This window comes from Nilaparvata lugens, chromosome 2, assembly GCF_014356525.2.
Source record: "Nilaparvata lugens isolate BPH chromosome 2, ASM1435652v1, whole genome shotgun sequence".
Lineage (NCBI taxonomy): Eukaryota > Metazoa > Arthropoda > Insecta > Hemiptera > Delphacidae > Nilaparvata > Nilaparvata lugens.
The window spans coordinates 2655947-2681260 of NC_052505.1; the positions used below are offsets into that span (position 1 = coordinate 2655947).

At 35.0% G+C, this 25314-nt stretch overlaps 1 protein-coding gene across 1 annotated transcript in view; it reads left to right on the plus strand.

Annotated features, from left to right (window-relative positions):
- LOC111053690 (probable G-protein coupled receptor CG31760) overlaps window positions 1-25314 on the plus strand; it is a 463503-nt gene that overhangs the window by 233605 nt on the left and 204584 nt on the right. The window contains 1 exon segment of the mRNA XM_039419962.1: window positions 11992-12135. Within this exon segment, the coding sequence (XP_039275896.1) occupies window positions 11992-12135 (144 nt within the window).

The following is a 25314-nucleotide window of genomic DNA, read 5'->3' on the forward strand; positions in this document are numbered from 1 at the left end:
TGCCTGAATGCATCAAATGTTTTTCTGTGTAATTTTATTATTGATAAAAACCTAATCCTAAAATCCTAAAGTCCTCGTTGTCCTTGGTTATAATATATAATGAATAATAATTAGCGCGTTGTGCTTGGTTGCACCTCTGCTCACTATAGCAGCCACAGCAGTCACTGTTACCAACTTCATTTTGATTTTGCTGCACTGTTTGCTCCATATAACCTACTAAGTATTTTTCGTTGCTATGTTGCAAATCTGGAGTGCAGAAAAATTTTTCCCGCACTAGGGCGGAAAAGTGATTCTTTGCGTTCTGTAATCAGTGCAGCAATGGCCACTTTTCAACGTAACTGTAGGAAAAAAATATAATTGAATGGAAACACACATATGTTTTCAAATTCTACACAGTTTTATTCTGTACAAGACCATGGTTTTGTGACCACACCGTTCACATTTTCAAGTTGACTGTAAATGTCAACTGAAAATTGACGAGTTGTCAATTTTGACAATATTGACAATTCAACTTCAGTCAACTAGAAAATGTGACAGGTGTGGTCACGAAACCATGGTCGTGTACTGAATAAAACAGAGTAGAATTTGACAAAATATGTGTGTTTTTATTCAATTATGGAACGGTTCTACAATATTGACAATGACTCAGTCGAATTTTTAAATGAAATATAATTGATAATTTCCAACAACAATGACCAGTTAATATTACTTCAGATATAGGCCTATATTAGTATCAGCTTTCTTCTACAGAAGACAGTAGCAAGGCAGAGATTCGGCAACACTGCTCCACTATGTACTTGAGTAAGAATATATTCCATGGTTTAAGGCATTAATGTTTCAATTTTCAATGTTGACTAAGGCCGATAATCGACGTAGTTTTTTTGGTGAAGCTATGTTACGCTGATAGTCTCTCATACTGTGCCTTTCTTACTCTCTCACTCGGCCAAAACACTAATAATAGACAGTATTCGACAATAATCGGCTTGAGTTAACGAAAAATGAGCTTTAAATTTGGAACATAAACGTCCTATACACAGGTATGTTTTTATTCATCTTTTTTCCTGTTTTTATCTCAAAAAGGGGAAAAGTATGCAACCCGCCCAACAGGGAAGTCTGTGATACCATAGAGAAACAATAGGGTATGTAGATATCCCATGGTATAGGGAATTTATGTCGCAACTTTTACTGTTATCTCAAGCCGATTACGTTCGATTATTGTCAATTTCTACTGTTTTGTTGGAGTGAGAGTGTATGAACGACACAATTTGAGAGACTACCAGCGTCACACAGCTGCATGGGAAAGAACTACGTGAACTATCGGCTTGGGATAACAGTAAAAGTTGCGACATAAACGCCCTATACCATGAGATATTTACTCACGCTATTGTTTCTCTGTGCTAAAACTAAGTCAACACTGGTCCTGGAATGAAAAATTCTACAAGATTGAATAAATTCAATTTCAGCTGCAATTCAAGTAACGCTAGAAAATTGTAATACAGGATACTAGAAAATTGAGATAGATTACCTTGACATCTATTCATCTATTCATTCTCACTAGAGCTATAGAGAAACGATAGACTTTATAGTTATAGTGAGAATAAATAGATTAGAACCCGCTGGTTCCTGCAATTAGTAGCTTCATGGGCCCTGATTCGTAAATAGGGTAGTCAATGAAAATCTCCAATTAGTCTGCTCTGTGGACAGACTAGAACCAGTTTTATTTCATGAGTGCCATTCGAAAAAGACACAAAGATAGGGCTCTAATCTGGAGAGCAGATTATTTTGGATTGGGGAGGTTATGAGTATCGTTGCCTAAGCCATTTGTAGTGGACAGGGGCTTTCGGGGCTTGGGCTTGTTGCAAATGGGAGTGAGTTTAACAAAGGGCTTTTTCCAGAGCTCATCTTTTGTCGACTCGGAAGATCAATGTGGAATCGTATGTTTCCAGCTCTCCATCTGCTTCAATGCGTTTCATCTCTTTGTCCCAGTATTCACAAAAAGGATACATACGAACCAATTGGGTTGAGTTACAGCATTTGACCTAGCCAATGGATTGTCGCTTCATCTCTCTTTTTATTCCATTGATGCACGCTTTCTCTCTTTTTGTATTGCATTGACCTAGCCAATAGATGGCCGCTTTTTCTGTATATCTATCTCTTTCTTCTGCATTGACATCGTCCAATCATTCAATGGGTTTCCATATTATCGTAATCCTGTCTAAAATACTGCTTTGTTGAGATTTGGCAAAAGCGATGTCCGCTGCAGAAAGGAGAGTGTTCTAATTGATGAGTTTCGTAACTCCATTTCATAACGATAAAAATCCTAACCATAAATGCAAGTTTGAATGAGGAACTTCTCCCATATCTATGTTTAATATGGATCTGATTGATTGTTTCCTAGTTTGATACTTGATTTCCAGATGTCAAATATATTAAAATTCCAACCATAAATGAAAGTTTATATGAGGAGCAACCTTCATATATCTATGTTCAAAATCTGGTGTGGCGCACGCACACAACTTTCCTTGCCGTTATGAAAATTGATCTTCTGACGCTAGTGCTCCCGCGCATCTCAAGTCTACTATTCAAAGATTGAGTCAGGTGGTGACAGGACAATAACGCTGGAGACATACGAGGTCTGCTATCTCTTCATAGTGAATCATTTAATAGAATCAACATTTGCCAACAGTTTGCAATTGAACAATCATATTTTCTCGAATTTCGAGCTTATTTTCAATTTTAGGATGAAATGTTACTGAGCATGAATTGTAGAGATTTCCATGCTGAATCTTTACCACTTGAATTTTTTTGTTCAAATTGTATCTGGAGCCTGATAATTGGGAATCTAAAATCAAACTTTGCATAGTTGGGACGGAGCTCCTGAGATTTTTACAGGTATGTGATTAGTGGCAGTTGATAGAGCTTATCAATGACTTTCTTAGGTATAAATTTGATCAAAATCGTTAGAGCCGTTTTCGAAAAAATCGCGAAAAACCATGTTTTTGACAACATTTTCGCCATTTTAGCCGTCATCTTATATTGCATTTGATCGAAATTGTTCGTGTCGGATCCTTATAGGGGAAGGACCTTAAGTTCCAAACTTCAAGTCATTCCGTTGATTGGGAGATGAGATATCGTGTACACAGACGCACATACACTCATACACACACACACACACACACACACACACACACACACACACACACACACAGACCTATACCCAAAAACCAGTTTTTTGGACTCAGGGGACCTTGAAACGTATAGAAATTTAGAAATTGGGGTACCTTAATTTTTTTCGGAAAGCAATACTTTCCTTACCTATGTTAATAGGGCAAGGGAAGTAAAAATGGATCTGATTGACTGTTTCCTAGTTTGATACTTCATTCCTAGATGTCAAATATATTAAAATTCCAACCATAAATCAAAGTTTATATGAGGAACCACCCCCATTTCCATGTTCAACATGGATCTGATTGACCGTTTTCTAGTTTAATACTCCATTTCCAGAATGATGTCAAATATATTACCAACAATAGGCAATCAAAGAAAAAGCAAGGGGAGGCTAACGTTATAATGGCAGTGGAGAAAGATTGTACAACAGCGTTGCTGATTCTCTGCCTTGCCACTGCCTTCATAGAAGATATCTGATACCGGTGACAAGTTTTTCACATTTTTTTATATATCTGATGTAATCAATACTCGTAACAAACTTTTCTGTATTAAGGTGAATATTAATGATTAATATTAGTAGTACTAATTATTAGTAGGTATCATTGTAGTTGTTCTTTCTTGTCTCCTTCTCAACTTATTTGAACTAAAAAGAACTTTGATTCTCAGTTTGAGTTGAACTCTGAGTTCCCAGTGTGGGAATTGACCAAGACATTATTGAATTTGCTAACTTGTTGCCTAGTTGTCAAAATTGAAGCAATTTTCGTGTACTTTCCAAATACAGTTTCGATCAAATCAACATCAAGTTTCGCTTGGTAAAATGTGGTTCATTTTAAGTTTTATACACTAGCTGACAGAATTGAGCTCTAGTCCTTGAGCCATCCTTGGAAAATGTTTTTTTTTGGAATTTTGTCGATGATGTGGAAATGAAGACGTCATCATTACCTGAATGGAGAAGTTGGATGTCACAACTCATTGATCCATAAGAGTTGATGATGATAATGAGAGTTTATAGTTATAATGGCTGTGGAGAAAGATATAAGAACAGTGTTGCCGATTATTCATCTTGTCACTGCAATAAATGATAGCTGCTACCGGGTATAAAGTAGTTGGAGGTCATAATTCAATGATTTATAAGTGTTCAGTAGAACAGCCGATTCTCTGCCTTGCCATTGCCTTCATTGAAGGATACTGCTGATACCGCAGTATTCATCTGATTTGAGTTCATTCTTGATTGAATTGAACAATATTATATTCTATTCGACAATAAATAATATTTCCCAATTATTTGATAATACATATCCTTAGATACGAATCATAAATTAATAAACATATCCTTAAATATTAGGTTCATAAACAATACTTCTACATTGTTGTAGAACGATCTAGCAACGTTTTGTTTTTGGCAAAGGTTACAATCAAAGCTCACTAACAATATTATATTCTATTCGACAATGAATAATATTCTCCAATGATTTGTTAATACATTTTTATGGATAATATTGGATATTATGTTAATAACAATACTTGTAAATTGTTGGAGAACGATCTAGCAACGTTTTGTTCTAGAAAAGGTTACCCCTATCTGATTTGTCGAATGGTAGACAAGGATAGCAACACCACTGCCAATCAAATAGTGCCATTATATGATAGTGGCACTATGGTAGATGGCTCTCGAAAAAACTAAAGATTTTTCTTGTTTGTGATTTGTAAGTGTTGATGAAAATGAAGACGTCATCAATACTTGAACGGGGTCACAAACCGGTGATTTATAAGTGTTGATGTGGAGGAAAAGTTCTAGCGAGTGGTTTAGGAAAAAACGTGAGTGGCCGGTGTAGACTTCACCGCACTGTCTGAGCAGGGGATTGATGTGTTGGCCTGAAGAGCTCACAGCAGTGGCCTTTTACTGTAGTCGCTTCTCCATTAAACCCTGGCCTGTAGCTCTTCATTCAGCGATTGGACCGGCCGAGTGAGATCAGCAAACCTTTTTCTATTCAGCGTTGTCTCATTCGGAGAGATCTCCGTAATTTGGAGCTCTCTAGACGCCACCTCTCACCACATGATTTGCCCCACCCTATGAATGAACCCTAAAATCTCAACCTCATTCTTTTTTGAAAATTTTATTTGTAAAAATTGGGGAGAAGACAGTTTTGGGCTATGCTTGTTGTCTTCCCCCAATCCTATTATAATATCGGGGTCACCAGCAACATATTTATTTATTTATTCGTTGATATAATTACAAATCATATGAATATGATCGGGATAGAACAACAGGCATAGCCCAAAACTATTCTGTTCCCAAATTTTGATAAATAATGAAGTGTCCGAAAAAATAGGTTCTTGCTGAGGAAATTTAAAGTTCAAAAGTTCTGTCCAAGAATATAAATTAGCTAGAAATTTTGAATTTAGAATGATTAAAATACCAAATTATAGTCAAATTTTGCACTTAATATCACCGCACTTTGAATAAATTAAGTTATTTCAGAAAATTTTGAAGCCAAAAATATACACACAACTTCAAATATACTTGAAAAACCTTCGAGCAGAGAAAACCAATACATTGTTCATCATCGACCATGTTATAATAGATATAAACAAAATCGGGGAACCGAACTTCGCTCGTTACTTATTTATTGACTTTTGATAAACCAAACACAATTCTTTTATATGATTGGGGAAGTACTAACAGGCACAGCCAAAAACTGTTTCTTCCCCGAATTCTGATTTATACACTATAAATAGTCCAGAAAGTAGATTATGTTCCATACACTTGAAGTCAGGTTCAATTTTCTGTTCAAACATTTGAAAACAAAAAAATTATAATTTAGATAATACACAAACCAAATTCAATAACAAAATAACACTCACTAATCACGTGAAATTGTCAAATAATGATCAACTTTGGAAATTATGATATTCTCTAGTTTAGGAGGATTATCATGTCATGTCAACAAATCAGATTATGTTGATCAAATCGATAAAATTGTCTAGTTATATGGAATTTATCGCTTATTGATTATGATTAAACAGCTGGGAATAGTTCTGTCTCTCTCCCACGCAGGCACACGCATCTTATGTTATCGAGGGACGACGAAATCATCATCTGTTTTCCAAGGATGAATTATCCTATTAATGTCGTTCAGCGAGTTTTCCAAAGAATGAGACCTAGTGCAATCGAATCTTTATATCATGATCCTACTATGTTCAAAATTTCGTAAACATTGATGGAGCCGTTTTCGAGATCCGTAAAACATAAATAAACAGATATAAAAATAGCTAGATATGGAAATAACCAGATATGTGAATAATCAGATATATGAATACAGAAATTGCTCACTTAATATAATAGGATATTTTAATTATGCATTTTGATTGTCAATGGAATAACTGAATGACTAAACATTGCGAATTTTCTTTCATCCAATCATTTTCATTCAAGAATGACAATAAAATTCATCAAATCTCCCATGGAATCCTAATTCGCTTTTGAAAAATCCTATAAACTCCATTACAATTTTTTATTTATTCAACAATTTTATTCAGATTTGTTGAGACTATGTATTAACTCAGGGATAGGGGTTATTAAAAGCAATATTTTTCCACTATTCTCAGTTATATATTGTAATGTATTTTTGGAAGAATAAATTTCAATTGAAATTTCAACTTCACCTTCAACATTAGGAATGAACCCTACGAAATTCGTTGCGAATTATGTTCAATCTTTTTCATTCAGGAATAAAGATGAAATTCATAACCTGGCAACAGAGCAAAGCGAGAAAGAGATTGTGCTATCCACTTTATTGAATGATAGGCAAGGAAGGATATTAATACCATCGCTAATCAAACACTGCCATTATAACGTGGACTTCACTATAATGAATATAAACAAAATCGGGGCACCGAGCTTCACTCGTTATTTATTATCCGCTCTAGTGCGCAAAGTAATACTTTGCGTACACTTAATACTTTGCATACTATCTTGCAGCTATCCCAATCACCTGTTGACATTGTTAGCGTGTATTCTTAATGCGAATTATTTGTTCTATCTATAATTTTTCTGATTTTCAAATAAATAAAAATGAGAACTCATTAAATTATACATTTTGAATATTATTAATTATTCATTATTTCAAATAATATTTTTTTCATTCATAAATCGATTGGTTGAAAATTATTTAGAAATTAAGATTCACTCAAAATTATTTAAATTTACGAATTAATTGGATTAATTTAACTTTTTATTTTAATAAATTATCGATTATTAATTTTCAATTGGATTATCAAGTTCAAAATAAATTAGAGTTGTTATTAAATAACAAAATTATACAGACAAACATTTGATGGATTCCAGCCATCATTTTACCCATAATCAACCACTTCTCACATTCAATGGTAACTGTAGGGAAAAATTAATGTGAAATACGTGCGCAAAGTTCCTCTGCTGCACTCAAGAAACCATTCCGTAAACGTTTCTTTTGGTGCAGCGAACTGTCACTTTGCGCACTAGTTGCACAAATAACTATTCCCTGTTTGGTGGTGGTTTAGAATTTTCAAGGGAAATCTTTACTGCCGGCATTCTGTTAACATGCTTTCTTCACTGGTCGCCATTACGCAATGGTCACTGTTGTATAGTGTAGAGATAAGATGATCATGAATTAAAAATATATAATATTCCTAACCAATAGTATCATACAATATCATGAGCCTTTATCCTAAAGATGTAAAAATGAATTACAGATTTCATTCTGAAAAAAGCACAAGCAAATAACAAAATCAAAAATCTGGTGTGGCGCACTCACACAACTTTCCTTGCCATTATGAGAATTGATCACCTGACGCTAGTGTTCCCGCGCATCTCAAGTCTACTATTCAAAGATTTGAGCCAGCTGGTGACAGGGCAATAACGCTGGAGACACACATGAGGTCTGCTATCTCTTCATAGTGGATGATTTAATAGAATCAACGATAATTTGCAATTGAATAATCACATTTTCTCGAATTTAAAGCTTATTTTCAATTTTAGGTGAATATGTTACTGAACATTAATTGTAGAGATTTTCATGAACAATCTACTCCACTTGATTTCTTTTTTCAATTGTATCTGAAGCCTGATAATTGGGAATCTATCTGCATTGATGGGGCGGAGCTCCTGAAATTTTTACAGATATGGGACTTGTGGCAGTTGATAGAGCTCATCGATGACTATTTTAGGTATGGATTTGATCAAAATCGTTGGAGCCGTTTCCGAGAAAATCACGGAAAACCCTGTTATTGACAACACTTTCGCCATTTTAGCCGCCATCTTGAATTGCATTTGATCGAAATTGTTCATGTCGGATTCTTATAGTGAGAGGACCTTAAGTTCCAAATTTCAAGTTATTCCGTTAATTGGGAGATGAGATATCGTGTACACAGACGCACATACACTCATACACACACACACACACACATACAGACCAATACCCAAAAAACCAGTTTTTTGGACTCAGGGGACCTTGAAACGTATAGAAATTTAGAAATTGGGGTACCTTAATTTTTTTCGGAAAGCAATACTTTCCTCACCTATGGTAATAGGGCAAGGCAAGTAAAAAAGCACAAGCAAATAACAAAATCAAAAATGACTTATTATTTCCCATCGTGGGAATCAGCTCAAAAGATACTGCCTAGTGAAGATATATTTGTTATGCGATTCCCTGGCAATAAAAGTAGAGGATATCCGAACTCGGAAATGGATCTCAGTAGTAACTAACCGAATATATCCACAATTTTTGGCAAATATCCAGTCGAACCAGCTGGCTATACCAATAGGACATTAGTCTGGAATTGGATACAAAGCGAATAAAGTTCTGTTAGAATGCTGGTTCCTTGTGAATCATGAATTATTCAGCTGACTCTACTGAACAAATCGATTTCCAAAATGTAGCCGAGAAGATGTGTCTACTCCAGGGAGTTAGCAGAAATTAAATCTTACTTAGTTATTTCACCTCTGCGGACTTGAGTGTAGATAATTTTCTTCCTGAAAGGAACGTAGCCGAGGTCACCAATTCATTCTGATGGAGGGATACCCTCATTATATAAGTCACTAGCCGTCAGGCTCGCTTCGCTCGCCATATCCGTCTAGCCAGGGGCTCCGCCCCCTGGACCCCCGACTGGATCGTCCAAGAATGAGATCTCGCTTCGCTCGCCTGCATTTTTCATTTGGGCACTTTTATCATAAATTAGGACAATCCAGTTGGGGGTCCAGATTAAACGGCTGGCTAAACGGATATGGCGAGCAAAGCGAGCCTGACTCCTAGTAATATAATATTCCCAGGATTGAAGTAGCTGTGCCCAATCAATTTTTCCGCGATAAATGCATTTAAATCTTCAACTTGGTGCCAACCTAACAAAGTCAACTCAACTTAATGCCAACCTGACAAAATTATTAATTTAGTTGCTAGTTGACAACTGTTTCGAAGAGGTACTCTATCTAGATTATAGTTCTATAATAACATATGATATGGAAATTTCAATTATAATTAAGAGATTGGTAGAAGAAGAATATACATGCTAAAAGACGAACTTCAAACCCTTAAAAACAAACCTTAGAGTTAAAATATTGCCAAAAGATTTCTTAGTGCGCCTCTAAAGGGCCAACTGAACATACCTACCAAATTTGAACGTTTTTGGTCCGGTAGATTTTTAGTTATGCGAGTGAGTGAGTGAGTTAGTCAGTCAGTCAGTGAGTGAGTGCCATTTCGCTTTTATATATATAGACAAACAACCTTTTTCCTCAACCCACGTTTGAAAGATGTAGTGATGAATTCAACAGTTCATTCACTTTGTTCCTTGAAGTGGTTAATTTGATTTTTTTTCTATAAAGAGTATCCAATAACTATAAGAGTATCCAATATTTTCTCTATAATTCCATATAACTAGACAATTTTATCGATTTGATCAACATAATATGATTTGTTGACATGACATGATAATCCTCCTAAACTAGAGAATATCATAATTTTCAAAGTTGATCATTATTTGACAATTTCACGAGATTAGTGAGTGTTATTTTGTTATTCAATTTGGTTTTGTATAATCTGAATTATAAATTTTTTGTTTTCAAATGTTTGAACAGAAAATTGAACCTGAATTCAAGTGTATGGAACATAACCTACTTTCTGGACTATTTATAGTGTATAAATCAGAATTCGGGGAAGAAACAGTTTTGGGCTGTGCCTGTTAGTATTTCCCCCATCGTTTTAAAGAATTATGTTCGTTTTATCAAAAGTCAATAAATGTGATTCTTTGCGTTCTGTAATCAGTGCAGGAATGGTCACTTTTCAAGTTAAATGTAGGAAAAAATATTTTGTTTCAGTTTGTGTTGGAATGTGTATGGAATAATTTATTGATTGAATGTTGATATAGTAATGAAGCCTATCTTAATCCTATTCAACTTTATCAATATTCATAAGTAACACGTAACCCGTGCTCCGCAAGGGTCCATTTTTGAACTTGACAAACTGAAAAATTTACGTAATTTTGAAGAGTTTGAAATAGGCCTAGAACCATCCTCGGTTAATTAATAATATGCTAAATTTCAAGGTAATCAGTCCAGTGGTTCAGACGTGATGATGCGTCAAACATAATTTTCCTATCCCGTGAGTGCATGAGCCAGTTCTTTCCTCTATTATAGTATAGATGAGATAGTAATTCTCCAACAATTTGTGTTGACTATTGATTGAATGAGCCTCGGATTGGACAGGATTTAACGATTAAAAAACGGAAACAGACAGGCTTTGGGAAACGGAGAAATGACTTAAGTGGAGCCAGAGGTTGGAATGCGAGGGCGGAAGACAGAGACGAATGGAGGCGAATACTGGAGGAGGTCAAGACCTGTAGCGGGTTGTAGCGCCACGGATGATGATGATGATGATGATGATTGATTGAACCCATTCCATTCCACAAATATGTACAAATGCATTGGATAGTGTGACATACCAATATAAATGTTATCGATATCAATTCAATCGATCTTCATTTAATCAGTCTGTAGTTTTCTATATGGCAGCAGCTTCTCCCTCTTCCTCTCCTTCCCTGAAAGGTCCCCTCCATGGCATCCACCAACAAGCATTGCCGTCTCATCCAATGTCCCAGCCATCTCCTCTTTCTTCCCTTTATCACATCCAGCAGACTCCTTCTTTCCCCAACCCTCCTTAACACCTCCTCGTTTGTAACTTTATCCCTCCAACTGATCCCCTGCATCCTCCTCCATATCCACATTTCCAATGCCTCAAGCCTCCTCTTATTCTCCTTTCTCAGCGTCCAAGTTTCTTCACCATACAGTGCCACACTCCAAACATAGCACTTTATTAGCCTTTTCCTCAGTGTCTTGTCCAGTTGGCTACAAAGAATTCTCTTTTTCTTATTAAATGCTGTTTTTGCAATAGCAATTCTTACTTTGATTTCTTTGTTGCATTTCATATCCTCTTCCATTATGCTTCCTAAATACTTGAAAGATGATACCTGTTCCAACTGTTCACCCTCCAGTACAGCATTCCTCATTCTTGCTTTCCCTGCACCAATTCTCATGCACTTTGTCTTCCCGACGTTTATCCTCATTCCATACCTCTCACAAGCCTCATTTACATCTCTCAACATTCCATTCATCATTGTCCAGCTATCAGCCAGCTATCATTTGATCAAATTTACTTTAATCGATACAATTGTCATCGATATCTAATTAATAGATATTAATTCATTCAATCGATATTAATATCATCGATATTCATTTCTTTTATATAAATATAATCGATATTTTATTGAATCGATATTATTGATTTGTTGCAGTGTGTACCAATCCCAGGCCTGGGATTTCGACGAGGCAGTTACCAATGCATGTGTCGACGCGGCTTCTATCTGCCACCTCAGTTCTCGTTTAATCGATACTACAACGGGACGGTCATCGAAGAGGAATTCGAAAAACTCATGCTGGTGAGTTGACATTGTTCATTGTTCATTGTTGACATTGTTCATTGTTCATTCGAGCTTGGATTCCGGCTGTTGACCAATGACACAGACCTTCTCTTGCACTAAACAAACACTCGCAAGAATTTTAATATTCGTGTCTCCCGCAAAGAATTCCGATCGAAATTGATTGCTCCAAGTATTTTCAAGAATATGTCGTGTTTCCTCTCTCAACAAACCAGAATTCACTAATGGAAATTGGTTGGAAAACGCATCACATTTTCCACTCTGTTCCCATTCAAAATTCTCAATTATTACTTCTCTTTTTTCGTTTGTTTATAACGTGTTAGAAGAATCTGTTATTAATAGAGTTCAAAATTGGTTTAGGTTTGGAAAACGCATCACATGTTACACTCTTTCCTCATTCAGAACAATCAATCATTATTTTTGTTTGTTCATCACCTGTTAAATGGATCGGTATTTAATATAGTTGAAAATTGCTTGAGGTTTGGAAAGTGCATTGATTTTTCCTCTGTGTCACCATACAAAATTATCAACTACTTTTACTCCTAATCTATCATGCATTCTCATTAATCTATCATGTATTCTCATTAATCTATCATGTATTCTCATTAATCTATCATGTATTCTCATTAATCTATCATGTATTCTCATTAATCTATCATGTATTCTCATTAATCTATCATGCATTCTCATTAATCTATCATGTATTCTCATTAATCTATCATGTATTCTCATTAATCTATCATGTATTCTCATTAATCTATCATGTATTCTCATTAATCTATCATGTATTCTCATTAATCTATCATGTATTCTCATTAATCTATCATGTATTCTCATTAATCTATCATGTATTCTCATTAATCTATCATGTATTCTCATTAATCTATCATGTATTCTCATTAATATATCATGTATTCTCATTAATCTATCATGTATTCTCATTAATCTATCATGTATTCTCAAGAATAGTGGTGTCATGTGTTTTTTCTCAACAAACCGGAACTCTCTGATGGAAATTGCTTGAGGTATGAAATTTTTCACTCTGCCCCATTCAAACTCTCAATGACCTCTCTTTTTTGTTTGTTTATCACCTGTTAACTGAATCTTCTAAGAATTATTTTCAATATTCGTATCCCGCAAAGATTGTCATTCAATAGAATGAAATAGATATAGTTATAACGTCCAAGTTATTTTTATTTATTTATTTTTATTTTTTACAAAGAAGCACGTTACAATGGCATTGGAGGAAGATAGGAGAAAAACGTTGCCGATCGTCTGTCTTGTCAATGACGGTAGCTGATACAGGTTGATTGAAGTGATATTAACTGTTCATTCTCGTTTGGAATAAACAATGTTATATTCTATCAAGCGAGAAATAAAATACCAATAATATTGTTATGCCTTCTATAGACGGTAGCTGATACAGGTTGATTGAAGTGATATTAACTGTTAATTCTCATTTGGAATAAACAATATTATATTTATTAAGCAAGAAACAAAATACCAATAATATTTTTCAGTGATTTCATGATGAATTTTCATAATTAAGATGGAATTTTTGTTAATTAATAATCATCGATTCTTCATTGATAAAAGACGATCAAGCAACAGAGTAAAGTGAGGAAGAGATAGTGCTATCCGCTCTGTTGAATGATAGAGAAGGATAGAAGTCCTATTGCTAATGAAACACTGTCATTATAACGTGGACCTCACTATAGTCTTCTTATTTAGTATGAATAATAACCACAATATTACCTTCACCACTTATTAAAAATATAAAGTTCAATTTTATTTATGTTCATCAATTGGCGGTGCTGAAAAAAAACCAGCATTCAAATAACAGGAGCAATCGCTTATCCGTATGTACAGTAGTAGCACATGACTGGATTTAGAATAAAATAGGATGGAATGTCTGCCTCGTAGGAAATGCTTCGTTTCGGACGATTTATTCGATTCAGATGCAGAGCCAGCCTGTCGTCTGTAACAGTGGAAGAATGATAACGTCCTCGCAGCGAAGACTGTGTTTAAATCATTGTGCAAGGTGACAAATGAATGACTCGGTCGCGCTAGATTGACCGCCGATTCAAGTACTCGAAGATTTATTCGTTGAAGCCATTCAAAGAACTAATACAAAATGTATGCGAGTCTCTTCTCTGCTCAAGCGGCCAATCGCAGATGATTGGAGATGATCAAAACAACATAACCAATCTGTGTGCAAGGTGACAAATGAATGACTCAGTCGCGCTAGATTGACCGCCGATTCAAGTACTCGAAGATTCATTCGTTGGAGCCATTCAAAGAAAGAATACAAAATGTCTGCGAGTCTCTTCTCTGCTCAAGCGGCCAATTGCAGATGATTAGAGATGGGGAGATCAATTTGAACAACAAAATGTCTCCACGCAACTTTAGAATCATTCTTATCTCTGTTTAATATTGCAAATGATTAGAGCTGGTGGGATCCATTCAAACAACGGATACGAAATTTCTCCACGCAAATCTCGAATCATTCTTATCCCTGTTCAATATTGCAGATGAATGGCACTGGAGATTGATTCATTCCAATATATTGCAGATGATTGGAGCTGAAGATTAATTCATTCGATGCCATTCAAGAATGAAATTCATTCATGTGTCATATGTGATTCGAAAGCATTCTGCAGTCAGTGTGTAGATATGTAGGCTTCACGATATTACTTTGGTCTGAAAATTGTCATTTCAGTATAAAACTAGATGAAAGATAGCAGTTTTTGAAGTATCAATCGATTCGAGACCACGGAAAACACGTTGAGATCTACAGAGTTGCTTACATACATTGCTAAAAGGGGGAATTTATTATGATTAATATTGAATTATTATGAAAATATTGATAAAATTGTGAATTCATTATTGTGAGTAAAGAAGTGGAGGAAATGTTCTTGTATGGAGGGAGAAACATAATCACTTAATACTTTCACACACTTATTAGCAATTCCAATTTCAAGAACACCAATCACATTGGCAATGTCGACGTGAAGAGTATGATGTTTTAATGTTTAATGTGAAAAATTAATTATTGGAATTGATTTCAGAATGAAATAATCTAAAATATGAAAAATATGAAGGAATATTAGGTGAGCAGTAGCAGAGACGAATTATCTAGGTATCTTTATCCTCAATACCTTTTCTTTCCGAAGAAAATTAATGTACCTCAATTTCTAAATTTCGATTCGTTTCAAGCAAGGTCCCCTGAGTCCAAAAAAGTGGTTTTTGGGTATGTACAGTAGTAGCACATGACTGGATTTAGAATAAAATAGGATGGAATGTCTGCCTCGTAGGAAATGCTTCGTTTCGGACGATTTATTCGATTCAGATGCAGAGCCAGCCTGTCGTCTGTAACAGTGGAAGAATGATAACGTCCTCGCAGCGAAGACTGTGTTTAAATCATTGTGCAAGGTGACAAATGAATGACTCGGTCGCGCTAGATTGACCGCCGATTCAAGTACTCGAAGATTTATTCGTTGAAGCCATTCAAAGAACTAATACAAAATGTATGCGAGTCTCTTCTCTGCTCAAGCGGCCAATCGCAGATGATTGGAGATGATCAAAACAACATAACCAATCTGTGTGCAAGGTGACAAATGAATGACTCAGTCGCGCTAGATTGACCGCCGATTCAAGTACTCGAAGATTCATTCGTTGGAGCCATTCAAAGAAAGAATACAAAATGTCTGCGAGTCTCTTCTCTGCTCAAGCGGCCAATTGCAGATGATTAGAGATGGGGAGATCAATTTGAACAACAAAATGTCTCCACGCAACTTTAGAATCATTCTTATCTCTGTTTAATATTGCAAATGATTAGAGCTGGTGGGATCCATTCAAACAACGGATACGAAATTTCTCCACGCAAATCTCGAATCATTCTTATCCCTGTTCAATATTGCAGATGAATGGCACTGGAGATTGATTCATTCCAATATATTGCAGATGATTGGAGCTGAAGATTAATTCATTCGATGCCATTCAAGAATGAAATTCATTCATGTGTCATATGTGATTCGAAAGCATTCTGCAGTCAGTGTGTAGATATGTAGGCTTCACGATATTACTTTGGTCTGAAAATTGTCATTTCAGTATAAAACTAGATGAAAGATAGCAGTTTTTGAAGTATCAATCGATTCGAGACCACGGAAAACACGTTGAGATCTACAGAGTTGCTTACATACATTGCTAAAAGGGGGAATTTATTATGATTAATATTGAATTATTATGAAAATATTGATAAAATTGTGAATTCATTATTGTGAGTAAAGAAGTGGAGGAAATGTTCTTGTATGGAGGGAGAAACATAATCACTTAATACTTTCACACACTTATTAGCAATTCCAATTTCAAGAACACCAATCACATTGGCAATGTCGACGTGAAGAGTATGATGTTTTAATGTTTAATGTGAAAAATTAATTATTGGAATTGATTTCAGAATGAAATAATCTAAAATATGAAAAATATGAAGGAATATTAGGTGAGCAGTAGCAGAGACGAATTATCTAGGTATCTTTATCCTCAATACCTTTTCTTTCCGAAGAAAATTAATGTACCTCAATTTCTAAATTTCGATTCGTTTCAAGCAAGGTCCCCTGAGTCCAAAAAAGTGGTTTTTGGGTATTGGTCTGTATGTGTAAAATATATCTGTATATAAATTTGGAACTTAAGGTCCTTTCACTATAAGGATCCGACACGAACAATTTAGATCAAATGCGACTCAAGATGGTGGCTAAAATAGCGAAAAAGTTGTCAAAAAAAGAGTTTTTCGCGATTTTCTCAAAAACGGCTCTAACGATTTTGATCAAATTCATACCTAAAATAGTCATTGATAAGCTCTATCAACTGCCACAAGTCCCATATCTGTAAAAATTTTGAGAGCTCCGCCTCATGTATGCAAAGTTTGATTTCAGATTCCCAATTATCAGGCTTCAGATACAATTTAAACAAAAAAATTTAAGTGGAAAAGATTCAGCATGAAAATCTCTACAATTAATGTTTTGTAACATTTTCACCTAAAATTGAAAATAAGCTCGAAATTCGAGAAAATGTGATTATCCAATTGCAAACTGTTGGCAACTGTTGATTCTATTAAATGATTCACTATGAAGAGAAAGCAGACCTCGTATGTCTCCAGCGTTATTGTCCTGTCACCAGCTGGCTAAGATCTTTGTTCATAAGTAGACTTTAGATGCGCGAGAACACTGGCGTCAGGTGATCAATTTCCATAACGGCAAGGAAAGTTGTGTGAGTGCGCCACACCAGATTTTTTGTGTAGTTGACAAGTTGATATTGTGGTAGTTATTCATAGTGAATAAGAAAGACTAGGAAATTGTCAATAACCACAGATTTATTGATATTTAGAAAGACCAGTTTCGGTTATTACACCATTGTCAATCTCTGATAAACTTTATCAGAGATTTCTCAGAGATTAACAATGGTGTAATAACCAAAACCGGTCTTTCTAAGTATCAATGAATCTGTGGTTTTTAACATTTTTTTTTTTAATTCAATGGAATTTATTATTATTATTATTATCAGTCGTAGAGCTCCCGAAGTGGAAGACGCTGAGTAAAATCATGATCATCGATTTTTATTAGACTTGGCGGTTTTCTTGTTCGCCCACCAGCTTTTCATTCTCTGAGAAAATGCAGCTTTTCTTTCTTCACTCCATCTTGTGCCAACTCTTGGTGCTTTTATCTCTGGAATAATTTCCCATTTGTTCACTTTTGTTTTGAAATTATTTCTATTTTTAATTTCATCATCAGTAATTCATGCCAAAACTAGATCTTTCTTAACATTCCTAATCCATTCTCCTCCATAGGCAAGCGAAGCTACATATTTTACTGTTTTTTTGTGATTCTATGGTCAGGGAGCCTCATGATATGACCATAGAATTTTAGACGTCTTTTTCTCATGTCTGTTACAATATTTGAATGTTGCTCAACTGTGCTATTTTTCTGTAATCTATAACCATTCTCAGTTAATCTCGGACCTAGAATTTTTCTAATTATTTTCCTTTCTTCTTTCTTCAAAGTTTCTAGATCAGCTTTCCTGTTGAGATTTAGGGTCTCACTGGCATATAGCATTGATGGCTTTATTACTGTATTATAATGTCTAATTTTAGTGTGAAGAGACAAGCATTTTTTATTGTAAATGGATTGCACCAGCCCTAGGCCTTTACGAGCTTTCTTTATTCTATCCTGCTGTGATAATCTCTCCGAAATAACCTCTCCTAAATATTTAAAACCTGGAACCCTGTTGATTGTTCCATATTATTTAGTTTGTAGTCTGGTAACTTCTAGGTTTATGGTTGTGAACACTGTTTTTTCGAAGGATATTTGTATGCCAACTTTTTCTGCACATTCTTTCAAAGTTTCTATTTGTTTTATTGCAATGGAATTTATTATAATAAATACAGAACTATTATGAAAATATCGATAAATTATGAATTTTTCATAATGAGTAGAGGAGTGAGGTAAAATGTTTAATGGAGAGAGAAACATAATCACTTAATACTTTTATACACTAATTGGCAATGTCAATAATTTCATGAACACCAATCACATTTGCAATGTCGAGGCTCGACCAATTGTTTCATGAAGTGAAGTATGATGTTTTAATGTATAATGTCAAAATTGGAGTATTTTGAGTGAATAAGAATTTATTCTAGAATGGGATAATCTCAAATAAGAAAAATATGAGGTGAGCAGTAGCAGAGACGAATTATCTAGGCTCCAGATCTGGTGATAAATGAATAGATTTATATTGTGATAACAAGCGACTATTGCTTTAAAAGAATCTCATTATCGGGATTACAGTAGGCCTAGGTGGAAATTTGTGACGGAAAATTCGAAATTCAGTCGAGGCTTGTTGAGTACGATCATAAACTTCAATGTTGATTGCAAAAAACTAAGATTCAGCACTGAAGAAAACTTCCAAATTTTGTGAGAAACTCAATTTCCGCCAAAACGTCCTTCTCAGCCTGTCTGCGGAATTTCGTCGTGCGATGAGCCAGAGAGTTCTATTAGGAATGGAAAGAATTTAGAAGAAGAAGAAGAAGGAGAAGAAGAAGAAGAAGAAGAAGGAGGAGAAGAAGAAGAAGAAGAAGAAGAAGAAGAAAAGAAGAAGAAGAAGAAGAAGAAGAAGGCGAAGAAGACGAAGAAGAAGACAGGGAAAGGAGAAGAAGAAGAAGAAGACGAAGAATAAGAAGGAGGAGGAGGAGACGGAGAAGTAGGAGACGAAGAAGAAGAAGAGGAACACGAAGAAGAAGGAGGAGAGGGTGGTGAAGAAGAGAGAAAGGAGTATTCTTTCAGAAATTTGTCGCAGGAATCCAATATAACGAGGAGAGCTGAGTATGATTAAGTCGCTGGAACTTGAAGAATGCGCACAAAATAACTGCTAATGGTTGTAGGTATCAGCTTTCCATCAGAAAATCCAGCTCATCGTATTTCAACCCTAACAACGTCGAGGTGCATTGATACAAGTGCAATTGTTCGGAAACTCCGCGCCTCATCGGATTGTGTTTCTTATTGAGAGGAAGCTCCGATTGTTGTAATTGGAGAATCGATCTGCGCTCGTCACTAATCATGTTGCAAAAATAGGAATCATCTACCAGTTCAGGAAACAGGAAATATGAGATGTCTTGTGCTTTTTGTCGATAGAAAAAATTGTAGAATGTTGTAAATGTTGCAGAATGTAATTTCATTCTATAGACTACGCACTGACTCTGAGACGAATGAAAGGAACTTTAAAGCCAGTTACACACACATCTATTTCTGGACGTTCGATTTTCTCCGTCCTTATGAATTCTATCAGAATAAATGAAGCTTGACAAACATCATCAGTTTAATCTCATAGAATTTATAAGGCCGGCAAAATACCTTACAAACAAAAAAATCTGGTGTGGTGCACTCACACAACTTTCCTGAAAATTGATCACCTGACGCTAGTGTTCCCGCGCATCTCAAGTCTACTATTCAAAGATTTGAGCCAGCTGGTGACAGGGCAATAACGCTGGAGACACACATGAGGTCTGCTATCTCTTCATAGTGAATGATTTAATAGAATCAACAATAATTTGCAATTGAATAATCACATTTTCTCCAATTTGAATCTCATTTTCAATTTTAGGTGAAAATGTTACTGGACATTAATTGTAGAGATTATCATGCTCAATCTACTTCACTTGATTTTTTGTTCCAATTGTATCTGAAGCCTGATAATTGGGAATCTATCTGCATTGATGGGGCGGAGCTCCTGAAATTTTTACAGATATGGGACTTGTGGCAGTTGATAGAGCTTATCGATGACTATTTTAGGTATGAATTTGATCAAAATCGTTGGAGCCGTTTCCGAGAAAATTCACGAAAAACCCTGTTTTTGACAACATTTTCGCCATTTTAGCCGCCATCTTTAATTGCATTTGATCGAAATTGTTCGTGTCGTATCCTTATAGTGAAAGGACCTTAAGTTCCAAATTTCAAGTTATTCCGTTAATTGGGAGATGAGATATCGTGTACACAGACGCACATAAACTCATACACTCACACACACACACACACACACACACACACACACACCACACACACACACACACACACACACACACACATACACACATACAGACCAATACCCAAAAACCAGTTATTTGGACTCAGGGGACCTTGAAACGTATAGAAATTTAGAAATTGGGGTACCTTAATTTTTTTCGGAAAGCAATACTTTCCTTACCTATGGTAATAGGGCAAGGAAAGTAAAACGGTGTTGTGTGCGGGGCTTTAATAGATGGACTCGATCAATTTGTAGTTTTCCATCGCAGATTTGAGTTCCTCGGATCTAGGAGCATAAGAAGGCTTGATGGATGATGCAATTATTTCTCTCAAAAAATGAGGGAAATGATGTACTGTCCAATTTGCGTTTTCCATATACATTCAAGGTTTCATATCTTTTGAACGGGGATGAATTTTGCCAATCCGTTTGCAAATTCGAATTTCTCCCATCAAGGAGCATGAGAAGGCATTATTGATAATGGTATTATCCTCCCAGAAATGATGAGGAATATTATGTACTGACCAATCAGGGTTTCTCTTGAGGGAAAAAATGTACTGAACAATTCCCATTTTTCAATATTTCTAAGCGGTCATATCAACTGAACTGAAGAGAATTTCGATGAAACGTTTGCAGATTTGAGTTCCTTGCATCAAGGAGCATAAGAAGTTGTAGTTGATGATGTTATTATATCTCCCCAAAAAAATGAGGGAAATCTTTTTGTGCAGTTGAGAAGTTGATATTGTGGTAATTATTCATATTGAATGAAAAAGACTAAGAAATTGTCAAAAAACCACTGATTTATTGATAATTAGAAAGACCGGTTTCGGTTATTACACCATTGTCAATCTCTGATAAACTAAAACTAAATACAAGAGCAGCAGAATTTATACTAGTGGGCGAGTACTGCTATTGGTCGAGGGCATGAACGCCTGCCATTGGCCTAGCTAGACAGTCTCCTTCCCCTCAACGGTGTGACAAAATGGCGGCTTAAGCAACAGAATCGTCATGATAATAAAATTTACTTTCAGTACAAAATAAGAACCAAGAAAACAAGTTTGAAAGATAATAAAACAAATATGTAAATGGAAAAACTATTGACCAATGTATGCTTACAATTTTATGATAAAACTAAATTCGTAGTGTTGTACTGGTTGAAATGAATCTGGTCATTTAAACTATCTATAGTACTATGTATAATGACCAGATTCATTTCAACCAGTACAACACTACGAATTTAGTTTTATCATAAAATTGTAAGCATACATTAGTCAATAGTTTTTCCATTATATTTGTTGTGCCGGGCACTCTCTTTAATTCAGGCCTTTTCCCAAGTTATAATAGTAAATTTAATACGCAATAGACTAGAGCCATTATTGTAAGTGAGTTAGCGAAATAAATTATTTTCTCTCTCTATTATGAACGGCCATGACTTCGAGTTTCCCATGATAGATATTTAAAAATTGTGGCTCCGAGTCGTCGAGGAATGTAGATTATGGAATTATCTCTAAAACTTAGCCTTCTTGTCGCGACATAAAATGCGATAAGTTGGAAAACAGCAAGCATTGAAATTATAACAAACTACCGATTTTGCAGTTACTATTTGGTCCAAAGGCTGTAGAAGCCACGCGACGATTGGTCAAATTGATTCCATTCGCCCAATAGGAGACCTGTTTCTAAATACAGTAGTGGGGATTCCCCAGTCGAGAGACCAGATTACGTTCCGGAGGACACTTTGCTAGGAGCACTACGAGAGTAAAGATGTAGTCATTATGTTTCGCCCTTTTTGGGCAGGTTTATAGGTTTATTTCAGTAGTTAATGTAGGAGCTAGTTTTATTTTTATTAAAGTTTAAATTTTCTAGTAGTGCCGTGTCCTGAAAGGTTTAATTGTGTTTCTTCATCATGTACGAATAATTGTTTCTTCAAATAACCGCTAAGGTACGTAAAATAAGGTTAAAATATAATTTAGGCAATTAATTAATTGAAACTTCAATCAAAAGATTTTATCAACAAAGCCTGTTATTTTTCAAGTTAATAATATTGATTGAGAATAATCCTTTTGATTTTATTAGTGATGGAAGATACTTATAATTTTTTTTCTACAGAAGTATAGAAAGTTTTCAGTTACGTTACATTTGAGTTATTGTTCCTGGAGATATATTATCGTAGAGTATTGCTGAAAGTCAGGAAGATAGCCTTTAAATTTAAATGAAACTTTTAAGAATTGTTCATATTGAGTTTATGACATTTTTTAATTTATATTTTTCAGACTCTGTTTTCTTATGTCATTAAGGCTTTTGAATGATTTAGTAAATTTTTATGATAGAAATCTTAATAGATGAAGAAGAAAGTTTTCTTCTCCAGGAAATTAATATTAATGAATGTTCAAATTTTAATACAATTTAAATTATTTTCTATGTGTCTACTAATTTTATTTAATTAAAGGTGAATCTTATAAGGCAAACATTATCTTTCCTTAAAGTGAAATTTTCAATATTTTTTTCTTTTATTGTGTTATAAAGTGTCTTGTTTTATTAGGTGATAAATTCATAATTTCAGTTGATACTAGTTTTTGGACTTGAATTTGTAGGTAAATCAAATCATAAACTCTGGAATGTTCATTTTTAATTAAGGTTCTGAGCGGTTTTGGGCGAATGCCCGTTATTTACACTTGGATTGCGTCCTATAGTTCATAAATAATAAATAAAATAAATGTTGGCTGGCGCACAAGTTTCCAACAATACTAGCCGAGCTACTATATGAAAAATTATATTTGATTTCGCAAACCAAACGAAAAATATCATATAAGTTAGCATCATTTCAATTTGAATTATTTGTGAAGAAAGATCCATTAATTCTGATAAAAAGAATCAGTAGTTTAAAGATAAAAATCTATATAAAATGAGGATTCAAAGAATGAGAGAATTTAATTAATTGTAATCAATAGATAACTCCTGTTTTAGCTTTTGATGAATTGTAGGAAGAGTTAGAAATAATTAATGCTGTAATACATTTATTTACAGCGGTTCATGTGTGTCCCCAAACCAACTTCTTGCACTACCACCCCTTTGGTTCCGCAACTTTATGTAAAACCGCTTCAAGACACCCGTTCAGACGACAGGTCTAGGGACGTAAGAGGACGTCGCCGTCAAGCCAAATTCAACCGGTAAAAGCTCACCGCCAAAAACAAGGTACTGTAACCCCGACGATAAAGCAACGTACAAACCAACGAAAGTGCAGTGTAGTGAAACAAAGGTTCATTCGAGAATGTCAATAAAAAGTGGGGATTCAAAATTATTATGAAATGGGTTATATGGGTTACTATCGACGAAATTTGGGTTCAACGGGTTTTTTTCTTTCTTGAGTAATTTCATGTTGAAATTGATTGGTTATTTTATGACTGATCTTGTTTGGTTTTGTGACGTATTGCTATCTAAACGGGGATAGTAATGCGCCCCCAGATGAAGAATGTCAACAAAGTAACATGATATTGTTGTTTCTGTTGTTCGATTTTAGCTGCCAATGTTTATTGAAACTGTTTGTATTTTTCTATTATTTCAAATTGTAGTGTTTTTTCTATAGTATAAACCTATTAAATCAGGCATGGCAAGATTAATTGAAGTTTTCTTGACTCTAGCCCGTTCACCTTCATGAATTAGGTATAGACTCAGGTATTTTCTAGATGTGTCGGCCTATTTCTAAATTCTAAATTTTATTCAAAATTGTCTTCTTTATCATCTTTAAAAAAGTGCAGGCACATTGTTTTATTATCTTTCACACTTGTTTTCTTGGTTCTTATTTTGTTCTAAAAGTGAATTTTATTATCATGGCGATTCTGTTGCTTAAGCCACCATTTTGTCACACCGTTGAGGGGGAGGAGACTGTCTAGCTAGGCCAATGGCAGGCGTTCATGCCCTCGACCAATAGCAGTACTCGCCTACTAGTATAAATTCTGCTGCTCTTGTATTTAGTTTTAGTTTATCAGAGATTGACAATGGTGTAATAACCGAAACCGGTCTTTCTAATTATCAATAAATCAGTGTTTTTTTGACAAATTTCTTAGTCTTTTTCATTCAAAATGAGGGAAATAATGTACTGACCAATTTGCATCAACTCATCTTTATTTAAGGGATCATATCTCCTGAACGGGAGAAAATTCTGCTAATCCGTTTGCAGATTCAGATCAAGGAGCATATGAAGGCTTGATTGTAATGATATTATTTCTCTTGAGAAAAATGATGTTTCGAACAATTTGAATTTTTCAATATATATATATAAGGGGTCATAACTCCTGAATAGGATAGAATTTTGATAAACCGTTTGCAGATTTGAGTTCCTCGCTTCAAGAAGCATAAGAAGGTGTAGTAGATGATGTTTTTTCTCCCGGAAAAATGTAATAGTATATTTCGCACCTAGGGCCGAAAATGAGATTTTTCCGGCTCGAAATCGGTTTTCAAGTCCGAGGCCGTAGGCCGAGGACTAGAAAAGATTGAGAGCCGGAAAAACATATATTTTTGCCCATGGTGAGAACGTTATTTTTCGCCACACAGAAAAATAAACAATATAAATATGAGAATAATTGTTTATTAGGCACTTCCGAAAGCAAA